Raw genomic sequence first — 27,695 nt, forward strand, 5'->3', positions numbered from 1 at the left:
GTACTGGAGTTTCAGCTTCAGCATCAGTCCTTCCAATGAACACCCAGGACTGATCTCCTTTAGGATGGACTGGTTGGATCTCCTTGCAGTCCAAGGGACTCTCAAGAGTCTTCTCCAACACCACAGTTCAAAAGCATCAATTTTTCGGCGCTCGGCTTTCTTCACAGTCCAACTCTCACATCCATACGGTGACCACTGGAAAAACCATAGCCTTGACCAGACTTATTTAAAGGCTTTTTTCCCCGCGTCTATAAACTCCCCAAAGGCAAGGACCAAGACTTTGCTTCTTTTGTTATCTCCTACTCTACACCTGGCTTCCCAGGTGGCGCTAGTAGTAAAAGAACCTGCCTGCGAATACAGGAGACGCAGAGAGATGTGGGTTCCATCCCTGGGTGGGGAAGATCCCCTGGAGGAGGGCAGGGCAACTCACTCCGGTATTCTTGCCTGGGCAATCCCTTGGACAGAGGAGGCTGGCAGTCCATAGGGTTTCAGTCAGACACCACTAAAGCGACTTAGCACGCACGCAGGAACTCCGTTCATAACAGTAATTCAAAGACTACTTCTGTGAACAATGATATAATGACTAATAAGCTAAAAATCAAAAAAGGAGGGTATTGTTAATCGGGGTCTGGTTCAGTTCCCTCATTGCGCCCGTATCTGACAATATACGGTAAGCGTCTAACCTCTTGCCAACGGCGGCAGCCAGGGCTATATCTCGCTTAAATCCCCCAAAGTTGGCCTCTGTGCCTGAAAAACGTCACCACATGGGACCCACAGAAGCGCTGCCGCTCTAGCTATAATCCCTGTGCGCCAAGACACTGCCCGGCGCCTTGGGCTAGCGTCCGCTGTCAGAAAAGCGGAACTAGAGATGGAGCTTTTTGCCCCTGACCAACATGGCCACTCTGAGACTTCAGACTGAGGGCGGCAGCCTACGGATCACGTGAGGAAAATCGCGGTCTTCTATTGGCTTCCTCTGCTGGACGGCCACGGGGACAACAACCCACGTGGGCCGGCCTTAAAGGGCCCGCGGCTGTCTCCGCCGGAGCTCTGCCCTCGGTGGCCGGCCGGGGCCCTCGAAAGGCAAGGCGGCGGGCGGGGCCCGGCGCTCTCCCGGAGCCTCGGTGACCGCCCCCGGCTGCGACGCGAGCCCCGAGGCGGTTAACAGCCAAGTCGGCAGACCGGAGAGACGCGCGAGGATCCCGCGGGCGGCCGCGCGGGGATGGAGGACGGCTCTGCAGGGCCCCGGCTCGGGGCGGCGGCCGAGGCGGCCGAGGCGCTAGCGCAGCCCGGGGGCACGCTGCGGCCCTTCGCGCAGTTCTCGGGGGCGGCCGGGCCCGATGAGGGCGGCGGCGACTGGAGCTTCATCGACTGCGAGATGATGGAGGAGGTGGACCTGCAGGACCTGCCCAGCGCCACCATCGCCTGCCACCTGGACCCGCGCGTGTTCGTGGACGGCCTGTGCCGGGTGAGGGCCCTGGCGCGGCGGCCCGTCGGGCGGAGGGCGGACACTTGTTGCCGGGACGAGGCGGCGCCGAGGTCCGGGGCCGGCCCGGGGCAGCCTCTTCAAGCCCGGCCGCCGGCGGGGCAAAGCAGCGATGTCCCCGGCCACCCTGCCTCGGTCCCCCTCTGTCCCGGCTGGGGTGGGAGCGCCCTCCCCGAGATCCCGGGTTCCCGAGCACCTGCCGGGCCGCGCGCTGCCCGCCCATGGTGGGGATCTTCAAAGGGGCTTACCTTTCACCTGGGCTGGCTGTTAACCACCTCCCAGCGATGCCCCTGCCCCCCGCCCCCGGGTGTGAACTCGGGTGGGTTAGAGGGGCGCCATAGCAGGAGACGATCGGAGGATGAATAAGCTGCCCAGATGGCCGGGGATGCGCGTACCCTCACCTTGGGGCTTGGGTCGTGCCGGGCACTTTACTTAACTCCTTTGAGGAGGGGTCGCTTCATTCATAGGGAGGAGAAAACAGAGACATTTGGCCGCGCGACGTTGACTCACTGTACATAAATAGGACGGCGTCTCCGCATTCTCAATCTGCACGTCTGGGAAGGAAAGCCAATATTTGGGTGAGGAGCCGCGGTTGCTCTTTATCCAGCGCTTGGCCAGTTTTGGTTGAATGGAGTTGGGGGAAGGGGACCATTTCCTAGGCCTTAAGGATAGTTAGTCGGGAATCCCGCTCCCTAAAGGGGCGGGGGGCAGGGGATACTCAGTAAAGGGGGAATTGGATTTTGTTTTCTGTTTTTATTTTCCCCTCCAGATCCCCACCTTTTATACACGTTGGAGGGTGAGGGGGCAGGTATGAGTAACAGATGGTGGTGGGGAGGAGGGATTTATTTCTGATCTGCAATCAGTGTGCAGAATAAAATGTGGACCTCATCGGGCATTGCAGGATAAAGCCTGCCTTTGAGAGAGATGCCTCATTAGGGGAGCAACTATCAAAGAAAGTGTTGCTTTCGGATGCTTGGCTCTGAGTCTGCAGTTGTCAGTGAACTGGAGTTGAAGGCGGCTGCCAAGAGGAACACCATTGGAACTGAGAATGGTGCCCTTAAGTACCATCAGGTACAGGCCCATCTACTCTCAGAAAGGATGTCCAGTGCTGTGTGCTTAGATAAGGGTCTGTGACTGCTTTCTAAAGCTCCAGTTGGCGCAAATACAGGGTCTAACTCCTTTCACTCTAAAACCTTTTCTCTTCTTGAGGCTGAGGTCTCTCAGCATACGGAGTCTCTTTCTTAAGGGTCCTAGGCTGTCATGCCAAAGGAGCAAGATCAGATCATACAAGGTGCTGCTTGTGTGCCTAGCAGTCTCATAGTTTTGCAGTCTTCTCTGTGTCAGAGACCATCCTGAAATTGCTGCGTCTGAAATGTTGCCCACCTTGCAAGCTCTTCACTTTAACAAATGCGTGGAGATTCTGCTTTGAGCCAGGCACTATTCTAGGCTCCGAGGGCACAGCAGTGAAGAAAAGAGCCTTCCTGCCTTCAGGACTGGCATTTTTGTTGGGGAAAACAAGACAAGAAACAAATACATATCAAATAGGTCAGGAGGTGATGGTACTATAGGAAAAAAATTGGCCTTAGGAGATAGGGATGGGAGGGGGACGGCTGTTTTACCATGAAACGATTGGGGAGAGGCTTACTCACAAGGTACCGTTTTGAGCAGAGACACCATTCATTCATTTATTCTTTTACTGTTTAGCGAATGCTTCCTGTGCTTCAGGTGCTGTTTTAGGCCCAGTGGACAGAGTGGTGAACGCAATGAGCTTTCTGCTTATGTTCTAGCAGAGGCTGAGGAAGGGAGAGACAGTGTTAAAAAGGGGGTGCACAGGTGGGAATCAGGATGATGTGATAGGGAGTGACCGAGGAGAGGACAAGGACTGGGCTACAGCAGTCAGGGCCTAGCAGGGACACTGCAGTGGTTCAGGAGGTTTAACGAAGAACTGGTTGGTTGGGGCAGGACTGAGGGAATCAGTAGAGAGTGTTGGACAGAGGGAAGTCCTGTTGCTGGGGAGGAACCTCCTGGCAGGAGCTGCAGACATGGAGGGGTGGAACTGAGATGCTGAAGCAGTGAGCTGCAGGTTAAGAAGTACCCCAACTTGCCCCAGCTTTCTGATCTCATCATTGGTGGAACCAAGCTGGCAGCCAGGAGGCTGGGGACCCCAAGCAGTGCAGCTGGTAGGTGGGGTCAGGGCTCAGAGAAGGTGGAGGGGGCAGAACACGGCCCTGGGATCAGTGCTGGTAAAGAGGACCTACAGAGAGAGTCAGCCTGCAGCCCACTTTACACCAAGTGGCCCCGGAAGGCCACTCTGCACTGCTTGGATGTGGCTGGCAGGAAGAAGCTCCTCATGTAGATAGTTTGTGGCGGGCATCCAGGCAGAGGGCATAGCAGATGCAAAAGTTCCAGTTCAGGGATGAGCGAAGGCCTTTCCAGGGCCCAGTGAGGGTGATGGTTGTGGCCGAGGTTGGATGCAGCCAGGGAACGGTTCCCTGGGAGCCTGGGAGGCCCTGTGAGGGATTCGGGTCCTGTTCTAATTAAAAGCTAGCTGGAGAATGGCTTTGGGGAGGGAGGCTGGGTGGGCAGGAGAGGCAGAAAGGAGGCCCCTTGTGAGCATGTCAGCTCAGGTTGTCAGGGGAGCTGGCCAGGTGTTTGCACTAGGCTGGTGGGGTTGGAAACTGTGCTTTCTTCTCCATTTGGGGATCAGGAGCTCCGAATGTGGGCAGGGGGGCTCTGTGCCTTGGTTGCCCATCTACAGGGTCCTTAAGACCACTGGAGAGCCTTCCAGTAGAAAGCTAGTCTCTCATTTAGCCAACACCACCCCTCCAGGTGGGAAGATGCAGTTTCTGAGATTTCAGTTGGACAACCTTACTGTTTTGAAGGCCATTTTTCCTAAAGCTGGAGTGTCACCTTGGGGTGCTGTAGTGAAAATGTGATTCTACTTGAGGTCAGTGGTGTCTGACCCTTGAGTAGGCAGACTGTTAACTGTGTTGCCCACAGAGGTCCCCTTTGTTCTGGTGGTCTGGCCCTGCAGGTATCTTTACTTGGTCTGTTGGAGGGTCACCTGGGTGAGTGACAGTGTCTTAACCTGTTAAAGCTACTGTAACAAAATATCACAGACTGGTGGCTTCTAAACAACAGGAAATTATTTCACACAGTTGTGGAGGCCAGCGTGGCTGGGTGAGAGCCCTCTTGTGGGTTGTAGGCTCCTCTGTGTCCTCATGTGGTGGAAGGGATGAGTGAGCTCTGTGGGGGTCTCTTACAAGGGCATTATGTAATCTAATCCCTCTAATCCCATTATGAGGGCCCCACCCTCATGATCCTTAATGACCTCCCAATAGCTGATACCATCATCTTTGAGAGGGAAGACATCAGTCTATGAATTTGGGGGAAACAGGCATCCAGAGGGTGGCAGGTGATGTGAAGGAAAAAGGCTGTGTCAGTGTTCTTCCCATGTGTATTCATGTCATTCTCTGACCTTCATCTTAAAGGAAATAAAGAAATTGACCTGAACTATCAGTTCATTTCCTGGTGGCACAGACGGGAAAGAAACTGCCTGCAATGCAGGAGACCCAGGGTTTGATCCCTGGGTTGGGAAGTTCCCCTGAAGAAGGGAATGGCAACCCACTCCAGTATTCTTGCCTGGAGAATTCCCTGGACTGAGGAGACTGGCAGGCGACAGTCCATGGGGTCGCAAAGAGTCAGACAGGACTGAGCAACTAACATCAGTTCATTAGGGAGTTAATATCAGAAGCCCATTTTTTAACTATCACAGTTGGATCTGATATGTAAAATGTATTTTTGTTAGCTGGATCATCATCCAGTATTGTTAATTGTTTATCTAAAAAATGACTGAAACCATATCATCATTAATTTCAAGTAATATTAGTCATTTCAAGTAATATATTAGAGAGATTCACACCATTACGAATAAATGAAAACTTTTATTAAAATAAGATTATTTTTCTGTTGTACAAATGTTTGCTTAGCATATTCCACTGCTGTATTCTTCTTGTGAACCTTTTTGGTTTTTACTGAGAAAGCAGAGCTGTGCTTTGCACCAGAAATTACCTGTGCTTTGGATTGTTGGCAGTGGTTGGCTGGTTCCCTGGAATAAGAGTTCAGTTAGTTGTCACCATGCTAAACAGAAATTCAGAGTTCTCGCGTAATATTGTTAGTTTCCAGGCAGTAGAGGTGGTTCCACAGAGTAATGGAAACGAATACCATGTTTCTGTTGTCTGAGCCATGAATGTATATGTGACCGACAGAGCTTTGCCTGCAGGCTAATTTGGAAAATGCTAATTATAGAAAAATTCACTCTCCTAGTGAATAAACTCACCTTTCTTAAAACAAATGTCCATGTAAGGTTTGTGATACTGCCATAACTTTCCTCTGAAAACATGAAATATCCTGATGGTCATGAAAGGAGTTGGAGCGGTGTCCTTAAATTCTTTTCATCAGGGAAGGCCCCTGAGCAGTTCACGAAACGCCTGTGCCCAGGCCCCTTCACACCAACTCCAGTCTTGGCCTGGGAGTCGTGGCCTGGGAGACTCCCCAAGGTGGTTCTAATTGAGAGACAAGGTTGAGGCCCACTGTCTAGCCAAAAGGGGTCTAGCCTGACCAGAGTCATTGTTATATCATGAAAATATCCTTGAGTCATTGATCACCGGTTCCACTCTCAGCCAGATCTGTGCCTTGGTCTTCTCCAGTCCAAAATGAGAGTCAGGGCCATGCTCTGGGGCCTCCCTTCTCCTAAGCGCCATTTGACCCTGTGGCTATAAAGCAGGATGACTGGCCATCAGCCCCAGAGCCCAGCCTTTGGGACAAGAACACGTGAGCCAAGAGCACCTCCTCGAATGTGGGCTTGCCTCGCATGGCCTCTGTCCTCATCCTCTTGTGCTGCTGCTCACTCCTGCTGCTGCTGCTAAGTCACTTCAGTCGAGTCTGACTCTGTGTGACCCTGTAGACGGCAGCCCACCAGGCTCCTCCGTCTCTGGGATTCTCCAGGCAAGAACACTGGAGCGGGTTACCATTTCCTTCTCCAAGGCATGCATGCATGCTAAGTTGCTTCCATCGTGTCCAACTCTGTGCAACCCCATAGAGGGCAGCCCACCAGGCTCCTCTGTCCACAGGATTCTCTCCATCAGACGTCAGATCCCAGACTTGGCCTCCTAAAGCCTGTAGTTTGGTAGTAAACAGGTTATCACTCAGTAGTGATCTGATGATTGAAACGTTGGGGAGCTCCCAAGTGGCACAGCTGAGGTGCGTGGTTTCCACTTGCACGGCTGTTATGTGCTTGGCCGTGTAGCTGTCTGTGTCTGTCTCGAGTCAGTTTGTGGCAGCGTGCTGTAGAAGAGTTAACAGCTGGGTTCCGTTGCAGCGTGACATCCCCGCCTGCCCGGACCATCACTTCCAGCCTAGTGTCACCGGCTTGCTCAGACTTGACCCAGGCCTCACATTTCACCGTAAACCTCCTCAAGTGTGGAGAGATTTTAAGCCAATATGGTATGCTTTAGTTTATTTGGGAAAGTTCAGAATGTTCTAAGTTTAAGAAAAGCCCGCCTATTATATATGTGCAAAGTTTACAGTTATCCACTGTTTCCCTAATTTCAGAATTTCTGGCTCATGTATAAACAAACAGAACATATTAACATCCACGAGGTTCTTTTGATCGCTCCTCCCTGTTCCCCTCCCTCGCAAGCATTCGATCCCCTTTTCAGCTCAACCCATCAGCACCCGTCATTCATTGCTCAAAGCATATCTTCTTCGGTGCAGTCATTTTAAGGACTTGTCAGCAACTACAGACATTTCAAGCCCCAAGACAATTACATAAAGGAACCGGGGGAAAAAAAAAAAGGCTTTGTGATAGAACAGCTAAAGCAGAGGCTGTTTGATTCCAGTGTTTATATTTCAGGCTCTACTCCTTTCTAAAAAGGCCAGCAGATGACACGGTCCATTCTTTTTGCCTACAGGCCACCCCTGTTCTGTGACTGCCCCACTCCTGTACGCTGATGGCGCTTGTGTATGTCAGTGTGTGTGTTGGGGGTGGGCTGGGGAATTGCCTCCTCGGTGTATGTTTTCTGTGCACAATTGTCAGGACCCATTTCAAGGGCTGAGGAGAACTAGTAATTCAAAATACAATTCAGTTGCGACAGAGAATTTTTTCCTTTGTAAATACTAATCAGAACGTGGATACGCTGGCACTTAATGAAACTATAAGTGACTCTGCTCTGCTCTCTGAGCAGTGATGGGCTACACCATGGCCATACTGGAGTGGGCTGCCATTCCCTTCTTCAAGGGAATCTTCCTGATCCAGGGATCGAACCTATAACACTATAAAAGAATGCGATTTTAGACTCCACTAATTAACGTAAGTAAAATATCTGATTGATAGGTTTACAGCAAAAGCTGTCAGTCCATATACTGAACTGAACATTTCTGAACTGAAAGTTCAGAAAATTAAAGCTTTTTTTTTTTTTATGTTGGGAAGGCTCAGTACTTTTCCTTTCATTACTAATTTCAGCAGGTGCAATATGTATTTCCCATGTGTAATCATAATTAACACCAGAGAAAGAGGTGTTTGAAGTTGGCCTGAATTCAGAATTAAAAGACAAAAATGTTTTTGGATTCAGAAAGCTAATTTTGGAGTTTGTTTTTCGCTCAACAATAGCTTGTTTTACTTTGTCACCTTTATCATTTTTGTTAAATTTTCTGCTTTACTCTACTGATAATAAAATAGTTTCTGTTCATTTATGTGAAGTGCTTTCTGTGTAATATATACCATTTCATCATTTTACAAGAACTCTGTGAAATTGGTACTATCATTCCCATTCTACAGATGTGAAAACTGAGGCCAGGAGAGGCCAAGTAACCTGTCCCAGGTCACATAGTAAGTGCTGGCCCTATGATGCAAACCTGCTTTCATGTTAGTTGCTCAATCATTTCTGACTCTTTGCGACTCCATGGACTGTAGCTCACCAAAGTCCTGTCCATGGAATTCTCCAGGCAAGAATACTGGAGTGGATAACCATTTCCTTTTCCCGGGGATCTTCCTGACCCAGGGATCAGACCCCAGTCTCCTACATTGCACAAAACTGGTTTTAGCCAACTCCAAAGCCTGTTCTGGAATCATCTTACAGTATGTAGTAATGCACGTGAATTTTTCATATCTTTCATATCTTATTTCAGCCCTAGGATAGCTCTATGAATAAAGTTCTTTTATCCACAGGAAACTGAGGTTCAGATGAATTACAACTCTGTTATTCTCTCAGTCATTTATTTATGTTTAACAGGTATATTTGAGTGCTTTTGCTACATCAGTCGCAGCCCTGATGACATTCTTGGGTTCAAGCAGAAGGCAGTACCTGGGTGCTGGAGCCAGACAGACCTGGATTGAAATCCTGGCTCCATCACTTCACTCATTTATTCATTCATTCAACTCATTCACTCCTTCCTTCAATCATTCATTCATTCACTCATTCAACAAGTATTTTTTTAGGTAATATATTGTTTGAATTTCATTTTTATTATTGTCATTGAGTTTGTACATTTTGATACATTTTTAAATTTAATTTTTTTGAATATAGTGATACACTCACATTGTTCAACACCCAGAAAGTATTAAAAGGTATATAGTGAAAAGTCTCTCTCCAGGCCTTGATAGTCAGTCCTCTCAAAAGTAACTATGATTTTTGGTAAATGTTCTGCTTCCAGAGTTTCTATATGCATGTTTGAATATAACATGGGTATTTCACTAGACTTTCATCTCTTTCCCCTTGACACACTAAAGTTGCATATTTGTTTACTGTTCTGTATCTTGATGTTTTCCCCACACAACGGTGTAGCTTGGAGATGTTTCCATGATGGTTCACAGAAAGGTCTCGTTTTTTCCTGCTGCGTAGTATTCCATTGCACACATACTATACTTTGTTTAACCAGCCCCTGTTGGTAGATATTTGGTTTGTTTCCGTATTTTTCCTATTACACATGACTTTTCCATGAGTTACTTCAGATGGGTGGCAGAGAATTCGTCTAGTCAAAGGGCATATTCATTTTAACACATGTTTCTCAGGGCCTGCTGTGTTCTGAGCACTGTGCGGGTGGCAAGGCCCTCTGTAGGACCCCAGATGAGTCAGTCAGCCTCCCCAGGCCCAGGCTGCCCAGTTGCAGAAGGAGGACAGTAACTCTACCCCCCACAGTCTTGGTGAGGTCAGTGTGAGAGGTCACAGCCCTTGTTGAATGACAGACAGCATCCTTCCTCCTGGTGCTCCCAGGCCGGCAGGGAGGACACACGATTTTTTTTCTTAATTGTATATGCTATGTAAATACAGCCTACGGGCTTCATGGGCTTCCCAGATGGCTCAGTAGTAAAGAGCCTGCCTTCCAGTGCCGGAGATGTGTGTTCGATCCCTGGGTCAGGAAGATCCCCTGGAGAAGGAAACGGCAACACACTCTGGTATCCTTGCCTGGAGAATCCCACGGAGACAGGAGCGTGGCAGGCTACAGCCCATGTGCTCACAAAGAGCTGGACACAAGTGAGCACACATACACACACACACATGCAAGGGCTTAACAGATCCCTAACAAACCACCCGTCCTTGGGCAAGATGTCCTCCCAGACCTCCGCCGCTTCATCTATGAAGTGAGCTGGCGGAGCTGGATCAGCTCAGCGAGTCGCTTCCGGCTCTTCCGTCGGTGGAGCGCGGATGGCCTCTTTGCCCCTTGCTCCCCCATAGGATTTCCCTGGCAGGAACTGGCTCAGGAACAGAATATTCTTTGGTGTGACCGTGACTCTAGTTCTCTTCCGTCAGGCTTTCCAGCCTCACACCTGTAGGGGAGACAGAACCCTGCCTCTGCGTGTCCTAGGTTTTCGGCTGTGACTCTTTAAGAGAAAGATGGATCACAAGAGAAAACAGTTACTAACGCATGCAGTATGCATCAGCGGGGAGAACCCTCAGCACGACGACGTGGAGACTTAGAACTCGGCTTGTACAGCCTCTTCAACAAAGAATAAATTGATAAGAGAAACGGTAGGAGGGAGGGAAGCCGTTTCAGGCTTCCAGCTCGCTGCAGGGAAGTCCGTTCGTGGGAGGAAGCTGATGGGCACAGTGGCACACTCCTCCATGAGAGTCTGGAACGTCTCCATTAAGAGGGTCATTTATATCCTACCTTCAGACAGGAAAGAGAGGAAAGATGGAGGTTTCCTGCATATGTGCTTCGTAACTACCTTCAGATCCAAATAACTTTTATGTTGAAGAGGCATACTTGGGGGGTGACATTCTGGCTTCCCCATCCCCACACTCCTGCCTTACCCTGCAGTGGTCCCTGGGAAGCCTGTCTGCCAGTTTGTGGAAGAGAAGAGGTCAATTTCAGTCACTTAACTGCTTGTGTCTGTAATTGGTCTTGGAAATTTCATTGCTCCAAGAGGAACCTGTGTCAGAGACACTCTACCTGACCCCACAGCCAATTCTGTCCAGTTGCCATTTGAGAGTTTGCCAGAGGTTTATCCTCACAAAGCCAGAACACTTGAGTGGGACTTTTCTTTTTTTTTGAAGTTTGTCCATTACTAGGGACTTTTCCAGATCTCCTGATAGTCACTTATTATCGACAGGGTGACTGTGTGCTCCAGTTTGCCCATCTCGTCCCAGGAAGGTTACTAGTAGTCCCCTCTTTCATCTGAAGTTTGAGTGATCCATTATACATGTACTTAGTAATTATACAGTCTGTGATAAACACCCTTTTAGCACTTAGCGTTGGCCAAATATTTTATGTACATCATTAAATTTCATCCTTGTGCTTAGTTGCTCAGTTGTATCCGACTCTTTGCAGCCCCATGCCCTGTAGCCTTCCAGGCTTCTCTGTTCATGGGATTCTCCAGGCAAGAATACTGGAGTGGGTAGCCATGCCCTTCTCCAGGGGAATCTTCCCAACCCAACATTGCAGGCGGATTCTTTACTTGTCTGAGCCACCAGGGAAGCCGACTCATCCTTCTTACAACCTTCTGTGATAGATACTGTATTTGCCCATTTTATAGATGACAAAGTCTTTCTGCTGCCTTTGCGAAGCTAATTAGCACATAGAATCCCATGGCAACTGGGCATCAGATTCTAGGCGCAGCTACAGAACCACGGCAGAAAGGACCTCGGGCTCAAGCCTTTTTCATTTCTGCAGGGAAGAATCAAGGCTCAGAGCGGTGCTGAGGTTTCCTCAGGGTGAACTCACTACATACTGGCAGAACTAGAATTTTCCCCCAAGCCGCCAGTTACACCGCTTGTCTAATTTCCTGTGCGATGATGTCCTCCCCTGCTCCGTCCCCCAGCCCTCGCTGAGCATGCAGAGCTGCTGTTTAGTCAGCTGAGTCATGTCAGAGTCTTCTGTGACCCCCTGAACTGTAGCCCGCCAGGCTCCTCTGTTCCATGGGATTTTACAGGCACAAATATGGGAGTGGGTTGCCATCTCCTGCTCCAGGGGGCACCCAGGGCATGTGGATAATGAGGTGGACATCTAGAGTCCACCATCGGCTGGAACAGGAAGAACTGTCCCTGCTCCACCGTTAGGGGGCCCCCGAAGAGCAAGGTATCTGTGGCCGGTCCTGGTGGAGGGGCAGAGGAGACGGTGTCCTGAGAGCTAGTCCCCAGGCTGTTCGAACACCAGCGCCCGCCACCAGGGGGAGGTCACCTCACATAAGTTCTGCCATAGAGACTGGTGGTTGCCTTAGGATATTTCTGGCATCAAAGACAGAACGTGCATTTTCAGAGGGAGAACTCCCTCCTTGTGCTGCAGAGAAGCTATTGTAATCATCGGTGTGTAAATGAAACTCACAAGTGGAGAAACACCTCCCAGAAAGCCAGCCAGGGGAGGGGACCCTCCCTGCTGCTGGGCAGTGGGACCCCCTTTGGTTCCAATGGGGAACAAGGATGCTGCACTCACCTGAAAGAGTGACCCCCCTCTCCAGCTGCCCCTAGTACACCCTGTGACGTCCTCCGCCCCCTGCTCTGATCTGTGGTTACTTGTTCAGATTGTGACTCAAACTACCAGCCTAAAGAAATACAAAGAGAGCCCACTCAGACAAAGCAGGAACTTCACTGCAGAGATAAGGGCAATTTTCTGAGCTGGCTTCTGCCATTAGGTTGCTCCAGAGATTAGTTTTCAAAGGCAAAGCTCTGTGGTGACCCCTGTCCTCTGAGGAATTATCTGCTGCCCAGGCGACATGGTGACAGTATTGCTGAAGTCAGGATTTGGGACAGTTTGGGTAGATCTCAGCTCTGCTCACACAACCACCTTTCCATCCTAAGCTGCAGATCTCAGATGGTGATGGAGAACCCTCAGGCCAGAGTCAGCTGACTGCTGTTGTTTAGTCGCTAAGTCGTGTTCGCCCTTCGTGACCCTGTGGACTGCAGCATGCCTCGCTTCCCTGTCTTTCACTATCTCCAAGAGTTTGCTCAGACTCAGGTCCATTGAGTCTCTGATGCCATCTCATCCTCTATCACCCAGTTCTCCTGCTCTCAATCTTTCCCAGCATCAGGGTCTTTTCCAGTGAGTTGGCTCTTCCCATCAGGTGGCCAGAGTATTGGAGTTTCAGCTTCAGCATCAATCCTTCCAGTGAGTATTCAGGGTTGATTTCCCTTTGGGTTGACTGGTTTGATCTCCTTGCTGTCCAAGGGACTCTCAAGAATCGTCTCCAGCATCACAGTTCGAAAGCATCAATTCTTCAGCGCTCAGCCTTCTTTATGGTCCAACTGACTATAAACTCCTAAAAACAGACCACTTACCAGCAAAACTCACTGGGTTATAGTTCGTGAACTGGCCAGGAGACCCTTGCAGACGTCTGGCAACATCTCTCTCTCTGGAACAGCCCCATCGTAGATATATCCTTCAAATTCAACCACCTGTTTGACCCTGACACAGCATTTCCAGAGCGGTTCTCATTTTTCACATCAACTCTGAATTTGTGTGTTTCTTCACAGTGCTTTATAAGTTTTCAGGGCATGCTCAGACCCCAGTGTGTTCTGTTACTTGTTATTTCCTTGATATATCTTGGGAAACACCATTATCGAATGGTCAGGTAGTCTGTAACCTCCACGTTCAGAGTATTTCCGTTATTTGGAACACAATGAAGATAGTGACCTGGTTCTCACTTCTGTGAACATGCCTGAGACGGTGGCATGGATGAGTTGGGTGGGCGTAGAGAGGTGGTGTGTTTGGGGGGTGACTTCCTGCGTTTATTGGAGTGTAGCTGTGCAGAGGATGGAAGAGAGTCCACTGTGCTGTATCTGTGGCTTGGACTGAGGCAGTAACAGCCAGCCTGTGGCTAAGATTGTGAGCACATTCTTTATCTTCTATTGTAAAACAAGGGCTGGGTAGTCCTTTACCCTACTAGGATACTGGGAGAATGAAATATAGCAAGGCCATGTTTGTGATAATTCTTGAAGACAGAACATACCCTGAAATAATCTGTTTAGTCTTTATCAGGACTTTGTTACTTACTTTATGATCAGAGGTTTTGTATTGAATCAGTTCAGTCGCTCAGTCGTGTCCGACTCTTTGCAACACCATGGGCTGCAGCACGCCAGGCCTCCCTGTCCATCACCAACTCCCGGAGCTTGCTCAAACTCATGTCCATTGAGTCAGTGATGCCAATGTATTGAATAGCCATTTCATTTTTATTTCTTTCTCCTTTCTTTTCCTCCTCTGTTTTCTCTCCTACATAGCCCAGGGACCACACTGGCAGGATCACCTACTTGCAGGCTTTCTTCTTGCGTGTTGTTCACCTTATTTTTATGGCTTAGCCCAGAGTGAAAGTATCCAAAAGAGAATGCACGTGTTACCCCGAGAATGCCCACCTTCTTTATAGACAAATGCCTACCTTCCTTAAGGGCTTCCCTGGTAGCTCAGTGGTAAAGAATCCTCCTGCCAATGCAGGAGACACAGGTTCAATCCCTGGGTCGGGAAGATCCCCTGGAGAAAGAAATGATAACCCACTCCAATATTCTTGCCCAGGAAATCCCATGGACTGAAGAGCCTGCTGGGCTGCAGTCTGTGGGGTCACAAAAGCGTGGGGCATGACAACAACCTACCTTACTTTGGTGTTGCGTGTGTTAAAAGCACAAAGAGCCAGACACAGTTGAGCGACTGAGCACAGTGCAGACGTTATAGAAGCAGTAAGATGCAGTAGTTACAAGGGTGGACTCCAGAGTCAAGTCGGTCTGAATTCAGATCCCAGCTCTGTGAGACCTTGGTCAAGGAAGTTATCTTCCCTGTGCTTCAGTCCCTTTGTAAAATGGGGTAATAAAAGTATGAGATGAAAAGAGCATATAAATAAAGGGTTAAGAATAATACCTTCTGTTAGCAGTTTTATTTCAGTGATTACTAAAATGCAGACTGTTGTATCTGAGATTGCTTACTGCTGTAATCCTGTGCCCAGGATAGTGTCTGCCACATAATAGGCATTTAATAAATATTTGTGCAGCAGTGGAAATAAGACATTAACATTATAAGGAAAGTATTGCTCTTTTAAGTTCATTAAACGTCAAGCCTTATTTTCCCAGGAGTAATTTTAGGCACCTCCAGAAGCTGCCTACATTATCTTAGCCCAGTAGGCTCTGCTGAGCTTCCAGGTGGCTCAGTGGTAAAGAATCTGCCTTCCATGCGGGAGACTCGAGTTCGATCCCTGGGTCAGGAAGATCCCCTGGAGTAGGAAATGGCGACCCACTCCAGTATTCTTGTCCGGAAAATTCCATGGATAGAGGAGCCTGGCGGGCTACAGTGCATGGAGTCACAGAGAGTCAGACAGGCCTGAGCGGACTGAGCACACGGAGGCTCTGCAGCGTTAAAATTGTTGCACGTGCGCGTGTGCAAGTGCGCGCACACACACCCCCAGGCCTGTATGAAATTGACAGGCTTAGATTTTCCTCAACATTTAGGATACTGTTGTGAAATGTATTGTAACCGAAGACTACCCTGGCATGTTATCACTTGTAATGCTTAGAAAACCATGTTTTAACATGAATGAGTGTTGCCACAATGTTGAAAACAAAGAAAACTATAAACACTTAAAAAAATAGGTCAGCAAGATAATGTACATAAAAAACCATCAATTTTATCTGAAACAAAATCATTATTGATGATGAAAAGAAATCCTAGGCTTCTCCACACACACACACACACACAATCCTGTAATTGAAAAATATATTGTCATCTTTGCTGCTGAGGTTTTCCCCCCTCACTCCATCCCTCCCCTCTTCTTTCTCTCTCTCTCTCTGCTTCCCTCCCCTCCCTTCTCCTTCCTTGTTCTTAGAATGCCTTTTTGAGGACACATAGATCTTTTCAGAAATTCACTGTCATCTGCTGAATCCCATGTGCTAGCCAGCCTCTGGCCTCCTTGGTAGAAGGGAGCAGGTTGTTCTTGGCCAAATCTCGTCTGAAGAGGGCAAAGTCAACTTGTGATCTTCTTATCTCTGAACGCTGCTGCCCTGGTTTCCATCAGATTGTGCCAGGAAAGATGACCTTCCTTAATGAAATGCATGCTGTCTGCTTAATACTCAGTAGACTGCTGTGCTTTTAATTAAATGAACCAGTCTTTAAAAACTTGAGTCTTATCCCCGAAGCAACATGGCACCCACAGTCTGTCCCCAGGTCAGCCATTCCAGATGGTTACATCAGAGAGCGAGCAGCACCCGTGGGGACTGAAGATTGGATCGAAGGGCTTTAGCGTGGTGTGATCTGGGCTTATCGTTCTTGGGGTGCTTTCTTTGTGCTTTTGGTCCAGGATAACTCAGCCTTCATCCAGCCTTCCAGTCAGGGTACAGGCACGACACGCTGACTTTAGCAAGAAGTTACTCACCGTTGTATTTACATCTACACCGTGCCCGGGTGTTGTTCAGTTGCTAAGGCGTGTCTCACTCTTTGCCCCCGCCCCCTGCCCCCGTGGACTGCAGCGTGTCAGGCCTCCCTGTCCTTCACCAACTCCTGGAGTTTGCTCAGACTCATGTCCATCGAGTCATTGATGCCATCCAACCATCTCGTCCTCTGTTGTCCCCTTCTCCTCCCGCCTTCAATCTTTCCCAGCCTCAGGGGCTTTTCCAATGATTCAGTTCTTTGCATCAATTCTTTGTGCTTTGAAGACTAATTCATTATAAAATTTACATTTGGTCACTAAAATAAAAGCATTAACTGAAAATATCTCATTCTTTTCTCTCATTCTGTTTGTTAGAAATAACCTCTAGTTTTTATGTGTATTCTTTCATACATAGTCTATATACACCATGTGTATGTATTTATAAATATTATATACACTCTTTTGCTACTTGCTGTCTTAAAATATTAGACATCTTCCACAAGACTCAATGCATTTCTTTTGATAACTGCCTTGCATTTCTTAATAAGAATGCAATGTAGTTTATTCTTTTTTCTTTTTTGTTAGACTTTTGGCCACGCCATGTAGTCTGACCAGGGATCAAACCCATGCCCCCTGCAGTGAGAGTTCAGAGTCTTAGCCGCTAGAGCCCTAAGGAAGTCCCAGCAGTTCCTACTGATAGACATTTAGTTTGTTTCTAGGTTGGGTGTTTTGTTTTTGTTTTTTCCTATTGTGAGGAGCATCCTTATACAGACCTCCCTGAGTGTCCATGGGGGACCCATTCCAGGACGTGTGGTTACCAAAATCTACAGAAGCTTGAGTCTCTTATGGTAGATGACATCATATTTGCACATAACCTCCGCAGTGTAAATGCTCTGTGCATGCGTGCATGCTTAGTCGCTCAGTCGTGTCCAACTCTTTGCAACCCTTTGGACTGTAGCTCGCCAGGCTCCTCATTCCATGGGATTCTGATGAGAATGCGAATACTGGGGTGGGTTGCTCTTTCCTTCTTCAGGGGATCTTCCCAACCCAGGGATCGAACCTGGGTCTCCTGCACTGGCAGGAGGATTCTTTACCCTCTGAGCTACCAGGAAAGCCCCTACAAAGAATGAAAGCAAAACGCAACGACCAAACCTTGTTGGTATTTTGAGTGAGATTCCTTTGGGTTGATATTTACTTTGGGATAATTGACATCTTTAAATATTATGTTGTTATAATGTTGTTCTGGGCTTCTCTGATAGCTCAGATGGTAAAGAATCTGCCTGCAATGTGGGAGATCCAGATTCGATCCCTGGGTTGGGAAGATCCTTTGGAGGAGGAGACGGCAACCCACTCCAGTATTCTTGCCTAGAGAGCTAGAGAATTCCATGGACAGGGAGCCTGGTGGGCTACAGTCCACGGGGTCGCAGAGTGTCAGACGCTACTGACTGAGTGACTAACACACAGTGGTGTTCTACTTACTTAAGCCATCTTTTATGCCATATGTGCAGGTTTGGCATTTTCCATATGCATATATATATTCTTCACATAGATCACCTATATATTCCTTTAGTTTGTTTTTATGTTTTAGATTTTTCAGTGTAAATATTTTCATATAAGTTTAAGAAATATATTAAAATATGAAATCTCCTTTTCCATTAGACTTCCTTTTCCTTTCATGTAAAGGGACTGTTGTTTCCTGCATATTGACTTTGTAGCCATCTGCCATACTAAAGCCTCTTATGGTTTCTTCTGCATTTTGCAGGTGTTAAATCACATCATCTGCAAATAGTGGCAGTCTTGCCATCCTCTTTGTAATACTTGTGTTTTATTCTCTGATTCACACGGCACTCAGACACTAGATTACAGGAGCTTGTGGCCAACCCTTGAGGGAAGTGTGCTGGTGTTCCACCATTGACCTGAACCTTGGCCAGGCAGTGTGGTATTTTAACTCACCTCTGGTATCTCTGACAAATACTTGCCTGTCCTAGACCTGGTTACATGCAACAGACACACCCAGCTGTCTCATTGCTTTTCTCTTACCTAGCACTCAGTTCTCCTTCTAAAGAAGTGACTTCAGCCTTTTGGCCAAAGTCATCATCTTCCAGGAATTCACCAGAATGACCAACAACACAAAGGAAAAGAGGAGAGGCACCTGCTTTGTGTTCTCTAGGTCTCTTAGAAAACACGGATCCGTTCCTTTGGCCACATATGTGCGAATCCACAGAAAAGGTAATATTGTGGACATCAGGGAACTTGACAACTTGTGGGCGCTGTTGACAGTGGAATACCCCCAAATGTTCCCATGGCAAGACTGGAAGAGTCCACAGCGTGGCCTGACGTACTGTTGGGATTGTGGCAAGCAAGCAAGTTAAGGATATGGTTCCTGCCAAGACAATTAATGTCCACTAGACAGCTTCCTGAAACATGGGAAGGGAAATGATCGGAAAAAGAAGGAAGCCAAAGGGGAAGGTACTTGGGTTCAACTGAAGCTCCAGCTGGCTCCACCCAGAGAAAGAAACTTTGCAGAAACCTGCAGAAAGGAGCTTGAGCTGCTGGAACCCATTCGCTATGAATTTAGGGCATAACAGGTATAAAAAAAATAAAAGGTCTCTGGACTATAAAAAACAAAGAAAAAGAAGTGACTTCAAGAACATTAAAAGCATTTTTATTGTAGTATTGTTGATGTACAATATTATGTAAGTGTACAATGTATTGATTCACAGTTTTTGACTGTTATACTCCAATTGTCCTTACTATAAAATATTGGCTATATTCCTCATGTTGTACAATATATCCTTGTAACCTGTCGCTTTCATACATAATAGTTTGTACCTCTTAATCCCCTAACCTTTATTGCTCCTGCCTCTGCCCCTCTCCCCGCTGGGAACCACCAGTTTGTTCTCTGTATCTGGGATCGGTTTCCGTTCTGTTGTATTCACTACTTTAACTTTCAGATTCCACATGTAAGTGATACACAGTATTTCTGTCTGACTTAATTCACTTAGTGTTAAGTGACTTGCCCTGCAAGTTCATCTGTGTTGTTGCAGATGGCAAAAATTTCCTTCCTTTTTATGGCTGAGTAGTATTCCATTGCGTGTGGATCACACGCACCGCATCTTTCAAGAACAGTTTCCGAACCCTATGTCTCTGTCTGCACAGTCTGGACGCTGCTGATGGAGCACCCTGTGTTGATGGAAATCTTCTGTGTCTGCTCTGTCCCTTGTGATAGCCGCTGAGCATTTGAGACGTGGGTGTGACTGTGAAGCTAAATTTTATTTCATTGAAATTAATTAATTTAATTAAAATTAATTTAAATCATGATCAACTATTGAGCACTTAAAATGCAGCTAGTGCTGCTAAGGAACTGAGCTCTTAATTTTGCATATGTTTAATTTATTGTTTTATTTTTTTTTTTTTTATGTTAAGACTATGCTTCATGGCACAAGGGTTCCTAGTTCCTCGACCAGGGATTGAACCTGTGCGCCTTGCTGGGGAAGCACCGACTCTTAATGACAGGACCACCAGGGAAGTCCCTTAGTTTAGCTGAAATAGCCGCCTGTGGCTATTGGCTCCAGCAGTGGGCAGCACCGGTTCTTCCATCATGAATGACATGAAAGGCTGGGACGTGAGCGTGGAAAGGACCCGGCAGCCCCGCTGTGCCCGGAGGGGTGGCGGATGGCCTCGGAGCGTCACACGGCACGTTCGTGGTTAAACAGGAGAAGCCAGGCTCCCTGTTCTCGTCTCTGGCTTTTCTCACTGTGCTTGACCCTCCTCTCAACTCCTCCCTTCCCACGTCCCTTCTTCAAATGACAGCTGAAGTCCAGGTGTGTACCGACTTACACACCTTTGATAAACACGTCTTAACCCACTGACTTCTCCACTAAGTCTGGAGAAGTCTGGCTTCGGGGCTGGTGCAGATGTAGAATTTTCAGCTGTGTGGTCTTGCCCTGCAGGGCCAAGGCTCTGTCGTGAGAAGGGCAGGTGCAGTGGGCCTGGCCACGCCCCACGGTGGTGAGTCCAGGTGCAGTGTCTGGCCTCTCTGCCGGTGGGATCAGAACATCCTTAGACACCTGAGGATGTCTAAGATGCTCCGACATCCTCAGGAACACTCGTTCTGTGCCCTTTCAGTTCACATTGTCTTCTGGTCCCTTCCTTAAAAGATTGTAAACATCGGTGCTTCCAGCATGACAGCAGGGCATTGCTCCCCACCCCTTGGCTAATCTAAACCTTAAGAGAACTCATGTCCTGCAAGTCAGGGAGGGGGATAAAGAAAGCAGAGCCTTCGAGAAGGCCCTCAACCGGGGACTCCAGGGTAGAGGGAGGACCTCTGAGTCTTGAAGGGCCCCACGGCCTTGTTCTTGAGGCCCTTGGAATTCTTGCTGCCTCTGCCAGCCCCTTTTCTTCCCCGGGGGTTCCTGGTCAGTCACTCAGGGTCACTGCTGGGGTCCTCCTTAGCTGGCCCCTCTAGCCACTCATTCAATGGAGGCAGGAGGGTCACACCCAGGAAGGAACTCTTTTTTTAAAAAAAAAATTGTGGACGTTCAGTTGATTTACAGTGAGGTGTTAGTTTCAGGGGAACAGCAAAGCGAGTCAGCCGTGTATCACGTGCATACATGGGGGTGGCAGTCCAGTAACTCGGCCGTCTCTGACTCTTGCGACCCCGTAGACTGCAGCCCACCAGGCTCCTCTCTCCGTGGGGTTTCCCAGGCAAGAATCTTGGGACGGGTTGCCATTTCCTCCTCCAGTGGATCTTCCCGACCCAGAGATCAAACCCATGTCTCCTATATTAGAGGCGGATTCTTTACCGCTGAGCCCTCAGGGAAGCCCATACATCTGCATATATCCACTCTTATTTTTTTAGATTCTTTTCTCACATAGGCCATTACAGAGTATTGAGTAGTGTTCCCCATGCTCTACAGCAGGTCCTTATGAGGTACCTGCTTTATCTGTAGTAGTGTGTATGTGTTGATCCCAAATCTTCCAGTTTATTCTTCCCTGCCCCTTTACCAGGCCTCCCTCTGGTGGCTCAGACAGTAAAGAGTCGCCTGCAGTGTGGGAGACCTGGGTTCGATCCCTGGGTTGGGAAGATACCCTGGAGAAGGGAAAGGCTACCCACTCCAGTATTCTGACCTGGAGAATTCCATGGACTGTGTATAGTCCATGGGGTCACAAAGAGTCGGACACAACAGAGTGAATTTCACTTCACATATATATATATTATCATCTTAGAAAGGCTTCCCTTGTGGCTCAGCTGGTAAAGAATCCAGCAAATGCGGGAGACCTGGGTTTGATCCCTGGGTTGGGAAGATCCCCCAGAGAAGGGAAAGGCCACCCGCTCCAGTATCCTGGCCTGGAGAGTTCCATGGGCTGTGTAGTCATGGGGTCACTGGAAGGAACTGCCCCCTTTCTCTGGTCACGGTCAGCTTAGTTGTTAAGAGTGCAGGACTGCCTGGGGTCCAGCCCAGCTCTGCCCCTCCTTCCATGAGGCCGGGCCACGCTCCACCCGCTCTGTGCCTCAACTTGCCTGCCTGAAAAATGGGGGTGGTCACCCTCAGGGCCCCTCCCAGGGCTCCCAGTGAGGAGCGTGTGAGTCCCTAGATGGAGCGAATTCCGATGGCCTGCCTTGCCAGGACACCCTCCACAGAGGGTCACTCTTCTTTACACGGGAGACGTGATGGCTCTCCCTGTCCTGAGAGCAGGTGACCCCCTCCCCCAGGCCCAGTCCCCCTCTGCCCCTCCAGGGAAGCTCTAGATGCAGATCTGGGGAGCACTTCCTGGATGTATGCGGACGGCTGAACCCCCTGGCCCCAGAGAGTCTCCTTTGCTGGCTGCATCACGCGGGCGACCTGGCTTGGTGGAGGGGTGGCTGGTGTGTCTGACCGCGGGTCCCGGCCCCTCGGGGCGGCTGGTCCTGCCCCCGTGACCCCCGTGTGAGCTGCTGGGGTGTCAGCTCCTCAGGCGGGAGGAGGGCCTGCCTCCTGGAAGCCTGATCACACCCCCCCACCGTGTTTCTCTTTCTCGGCCCAGGCTTCCAGAGTGGCTCTGATGACAGCACCCACCCGCAGAGCCTGGCCCCACGCGCTGGAATCTGCGATGAATACATGGCTTGTGTACCCTCATCGCAGAGTCAGTAATTTGCTAAAAGGTCAAACTCAGCTTGATCAGAACACAGCATATCTAGGATTCTAGTCCTTCTGTTGCTCCATTTCCCCCCCGCCCCCATGATCAGGGAAAAATCCTGGAGAACTCTCTTAAAAACTGGGCAACTTTTCCTCCCCCTGGGATGACCTTTTCCCCTGCCTCTCAGCACCATACAGAGAAGGGAAATGGAGCCCCGGTGACCTGACCCACTGTCTACACAGCACCTACTATGTGCCAGTGCCCAGAGCAAGGGGCGCACCTGGGGGTGCTGATGCAAATGGTTGTGTGGTGTGTATTCCACGCCAGGCACTGTTGTACATGCTTAGCAACGTGGATGGGTTGCATCCTCACACAGACCCGGGCGGGAGATGCTGTTCTTGTTCCCATTTGATAGATGCAGGCACTGAGGCCAAGAAGCCTGCTCATCGCTGCACAGCTAAATTGGGGTGGGGGCTGGACTTGAACCCAGAGTCTGGGTTCTTAACCACTCTCCCTCACCCCAACCGCCTCTCCGCTCTGGTCCCTCACTTTGCCTGAAGCCAGCATCCCTGGGAGGTACTCACTTGCTGTGTGAAGATGCTGAGGCCTGGAGAGTCAGTGTACAGGCCAGTAGCCCGCCTGGGGTTCGGACGCCACACCCAGGGCCCTGACTGCAAGCCCTGCTCCTTCCTGGCGCCTAGAGGCTTTGCCAGTCCCAGCCCCTGGACCCTGCCCTCCTCCCCTCTCACATCACCCATTCAGTTGAGTGACTTCAAGGGGCTCCAGGCTCCCCTAAAGGGAGCACCTCTCTGCTTCTCTCTCCCACAAAACATTCTCATCTTCTTTCTTTCTTTCTTTAGCCGCATCTCTGACTATGAAACTGTTCTGTCTTCCCACACGCGTGTTGACTGGTCATGTTTCCCCTAGCTTATTTCCTCTGGACAGTTCTTATCATTTGCCTGTTCAGCTGCTGGACTGTTTGTTTTAGGCAGGTCCACTGTCTGACTCAAGGGTCAGGACCGAAATTCCCCTGAGTCCACCAGTCAATACATAACATCTCTGTCCCTCTTCTGGCCTGCAGTGACTCTGAAAATAATCACGTGTCCTTGGTGCTGAGTAAGGGGATGAGAAGGTAGACTGTGTCCATCCCCCAGCCCTCCAGCCTCACAATCATAAACCAAGGGTAGGGACTTCCCTGGTGGTCCAGTGGTTAAGACTCCATGCTTTTCCTGCAGGCAGTGCGGATTCCATTGCTGGTCGGGGAGCTGAGGTTCTGTATGCCATGTGGTGCAGCCAAAAAAAAAAAAAAGGCAACAATATAAACAAAAAACCAAGTGTAGAGTGGCAGTGTTTTTCTTGCGTGGAGGTCGAGGCTGTACCTGGTTCCTCCTGTCTGGGGCCTAGCAGGCAGGAACCTTCCACAGGCGTCCATCAAGGGAGTAACTGGGCAACTCCCATGTATTAGATGGGAAGACCCAAGAAAACAGAAACTGGCCCAGAACTTCCACGAGAGAGGAGAACACCCACAGCAGTTTTCTCCTTGGTTTCCCAGACATTTCCCCATTTCTGTATTCACTGAACCCTATCTCATATTCTGAAAACCATGCACACCTGTTCTCTGGGTACATCTCACTGAGGCTCAGTTCCCCCAGTCTCTAGGAGGCTCTGTGTCCATGTCTACAAAACCCACACAGTTATTCCAGTTTAGGCCGCCTCTCCCCCCATCCCTTGCCTAAGAGAGAAGGCAAGTGGGTTCACGCATGAGGACCTTCCCATCCTTACAAGACAGCAGTAACGCCAGCTCGCTTAGCATCCCTTCATAACTTCCCTTTTTAAAAGGAAGCTAGTGATTTGATGTCGTACCTCAGCCCATGTCACCAGCCGAGTATTATTCGTAACTAGTGTTTTATAATCTGTGGTGATGCATCCGGGCATCTGTCCTGTGAGGGTGAGCTTTGCATGTGGTAAACACAGGTTGTGCCTTGTCCAGTAGCCATAGGCACTCTGCAAGCACGCAGTTGACAGGTGGGAGGGTGCATTAGCTTTGTGTCGAAACACACGAAACCTCCAGTATCTGAGCATTTTTTTTTTAATCTAAAATTGTTGATGCTTCACTATGACACCTCCCTCTATGATCAGGTTCCTCGTATGAAACCGTCTCAGTGACCTTCTCTGCAACTGGAGCAGGATCGAGGTCCTCATATGAAGACCTGGTCCATATAAACTCAAGTTACGTTTTATTGAAATCTCAGTGAGGGAGAATTTAGCTCATTTCAGAGAGAAGGCCAGCATCCAGCCCTGGCACGTGACTGTGCTTGTGGGCCCCTGTGTGGCGAAAGCCCCTCTGCTTAGAACCCAGAGCTCGATCCTGTCTTCATGCTCCTGTGAGAGTGTGCTCAGTCCCTCAGCCTGTCTGACTCTGTCCAGTCCCACAGACTGTACCCCACCAGGCTCCTCTGTCCCCGGGATTCTCCAGGCAAGAATACTGGAGGGGGTTGTTGTTTCCTCTGCCAGGGGATCTTCCCGGTCCAGGGATCGAACCTGCGTCTCCTGCATTGGCAGGCAGGTTCTTTAACCACGAGGGCCACCAGGGAAGCCCCTCTTCATGCTCCCAGATGCCCTTGAAAGGAGCAGCACCACAGCCTCTTCCCAGGTCCTCCTGGAGCCCAGTTAAGTCAGGCTGGCGAGGTTTTCCTGTGATTGAAGATTGACGTCACCTAGTGATCACTAAGTGTGTAGAAGTCACATAGGAAAAACTCGTCAGGGATGAGACAGCCTCAGCCCAGAAAACGTTCCTTCTTGGGATCAGGAAACACAAGGAAGAGACAATTAGGTCCTGTTCGCTTTTTAAGGCTCCGGATGGCCCCAGAGAGACAGTTTAGATAGAAAAAGCAGGTTGAGGATCTGGTGAATGAGTGTGGGAAAAACTGTCCCACTGTGTTGAAAGTGAAGTCGCTCAGTCGTGTCTGACTCTTTGCCACCCCATGGACTGCAGCCCACCAGGCTCCTCCATCCATGGGATTCTCCAGGCAAGAGTACTGGAGTGGGTTGCCATTTCCTTCTCCAGGGGATCTCCCCGACCCGGGTCTCCTGCACTGCAAGCAGATTCTTTACCATCTGGGCCACCCCCTCTCCCCCCCGCATTGTGTTGACCTGCCAACTAATCCTGGAGCTGGGAAAATGGGACTTACCCCTCCCCCAACCCCACCCCAAATGTTCAGCACCTCCCGATGCAGTGTTGTATTCAGAAGAACAGCAGCCTAAAGACTGATCCTTGGGTTTTATCAAATCTTTATTTAGCCCCTGAGTCGGGGGACAGTGCCAGCTGGTGTGGCCATGTGCTTGGGCATCATCAGTTCAGTTCAGTTGCTCAGTTGTGTCCAACTCTTTGTGACTCCATGGACTGCAGCACATCAGGCCTCCCTGTCCATCACCAACTCACAGAGCTTACTCAAACTCATGTCCGTTGAGTCCATGAAGTCATCCAACCATCTCATCCTCGCTTGTGTCCTTCTCCTCCCACCTTCAATCTTTCCCAGCATCAGAGTCTTTTCCAGTGAGTCAGTTCTTCCCATCAGATGGCCAAAGTGCTGGAGTTTCAGCTTCAGCATCAGTCCTTCCAATGAATATTCAGGACTGATTTCCTTGCAGTCCTGGATCTTCTTGCAGTCCAAGGGACTCTCAAGAGTCTTCTCCAACACCACAGTTCAAAAGCATCAATTCTTCGATGCTCAGCTTTCTTTATAGTCCAACTCTCGCATCCATACATGACTACTGGAAAAACCATAGCCTTGACTAGCCGAACCTTTGTTGACAAAGTAATGTCTCTTTTAATATGCTGTCTAGGCTGGTCATAACTTTCCTGCCAAGGAGTAAGCATCTTTTAATTTCATGACCGCAGTCACCATCTGAAGTGATTTTGGAGCCTAAAAAAATAAAGCCTGACACAGTTTCCACTGTTCCCCCATCTATTTGCCATGAAGTGATGGGACCATTTGCCATGATCTTAGTTTTCTGAATGTTGAGCTTTAAGCCATCACCCTGCACTAATGAAAGCGGGGCTGTCTGGGGAGGGAAGCCCAAGCTGCTCGAGAGAGCTGCCTGCAGGTGGGGCCGGCGGGGGTGGGGTCCGGGCTCCTCCTGACACCTAGGTGCAATGCCAACCTGGCATTTCCCCCCTTCTTCCTCCGTGTCCGCTCCACTCCCTGGCCCCCATAAGCAGCACTTCTCTTCTGGATGAAAGTTGAGACATTAGGGTGAACTGGATTGTTTTTCTCAGGTTTCCTGACTCCCCAGTGTTTTTCTTTCATCTGTTGACAAAGGAAGATTAGGTCAAGATGGTGAGCTTTGAAAGCCTGGCAGAGGGAGCAAGGGGGTCAGAGAGAGTGTTCCCAACTCTTGGTGGCGTTTTTACAGGTAGATTCCTGGTCTTGCTGCAGCTTGCTGTGTAAACCACCTGTGTCGTAGTGGGGGTGAAGGGGAGTGGGTGGGTTACAGGAGACGGTGGCTTTTTCTACCAACTTGTGTCCACTGAGGGCCATTTGGGTTTTCATTAAAGACCCTGATGCTGGGAAAGATTGAGGGCAGGAGGAGAAGGGAACGACAGAGGACAAGATGGTTGGATGGCATCACCGAGTCAACAGACATGAGTTTCAGTAACTCCAGGAGTTGGTGATGGACAGGGAGGCCTGGTGTGCTGTGGTCCATGGGGTCGTGAAGAGTCGGACATGACTGAGTGACTGAACTGAACTGAACTGAACTGAACTGAACTGACCATCGTTAAGATCCAAGTTGTGGGATCTTGAACCCTTTAAGTAGATCAATTAATTGAATTGGAATTCAGCAGCATTTAAATGACTTAAAACTCTGTTTAGTCTCCAGGTAGTTGTGTTTGAAGCTCAGCTTTGATTTCCATCCCTTTCTTCACATCCTCCAGGATTTCCCTGTCTCCAGTGTCAAGGGGTGTCCCTGCATTGACCAGTCCGTCTCTGCTGCTTCCATGGGTCACCAGGCCTTTGCTCTCACTCTTCCCTCCCCTTGGAGGAGTTTTCTTTCAGAAAGCATAGCTGGCTTCTCACGTCCTCTGGGTCTTGGCTTACCTGTCATCATCTCAGGGAGCAGGTCCCTGTCCATCCTGTTTCAGCTGCACACCCCCCACCCCCGCACATCTTCTGCTCCCCTCACTTTGTTTTCCATTGTCCTGCTTCTCACACGCCGCATGTCTTACTTATTGTTTATCATCCACTTCTTCCTATC

General features: G+C 49.2%; 1 protein-coding gene across 1 annotated transcript in view; it reads left to right on the plus strand.

Moving 5' to 3' along the window:
* Positions 1-1,032: 1,032 nt before the first annotated feature.
* The window catches only part of RCAN1 (regulator of calcineurin 1), a 115,373-nt gene continuing 88,710 nt past the window's right edge, over positions 1,033-27,695 (plus strand). Inside the window, exon 1 of the mRNA XM_043448760.1 lies at positions 1,033-1,465. Coding sequence (XP_043304695.1) covers positions 1,220-1,465 — 246 coding nt within the window. The 5' untranslated portion in view covers positions 1,033-1,219. The remainder of the gene's footprint in view (positions 1,466-27,695) is intronic.

This window comes from Cervus canadensis, chromosome 27, assembly GCF_019320065.1.
Source record: "Cervus canadensis isolate Bull #8, Minnesota chromosome 27, ASM1932006v1, whole genome shotgun sequence".
Lineage (NCBI taxonomy): Eukaryota > Metazoa > Chordata > Mammalia > Artiodactyla > Cervidae > Cervus > Cervus canadensis.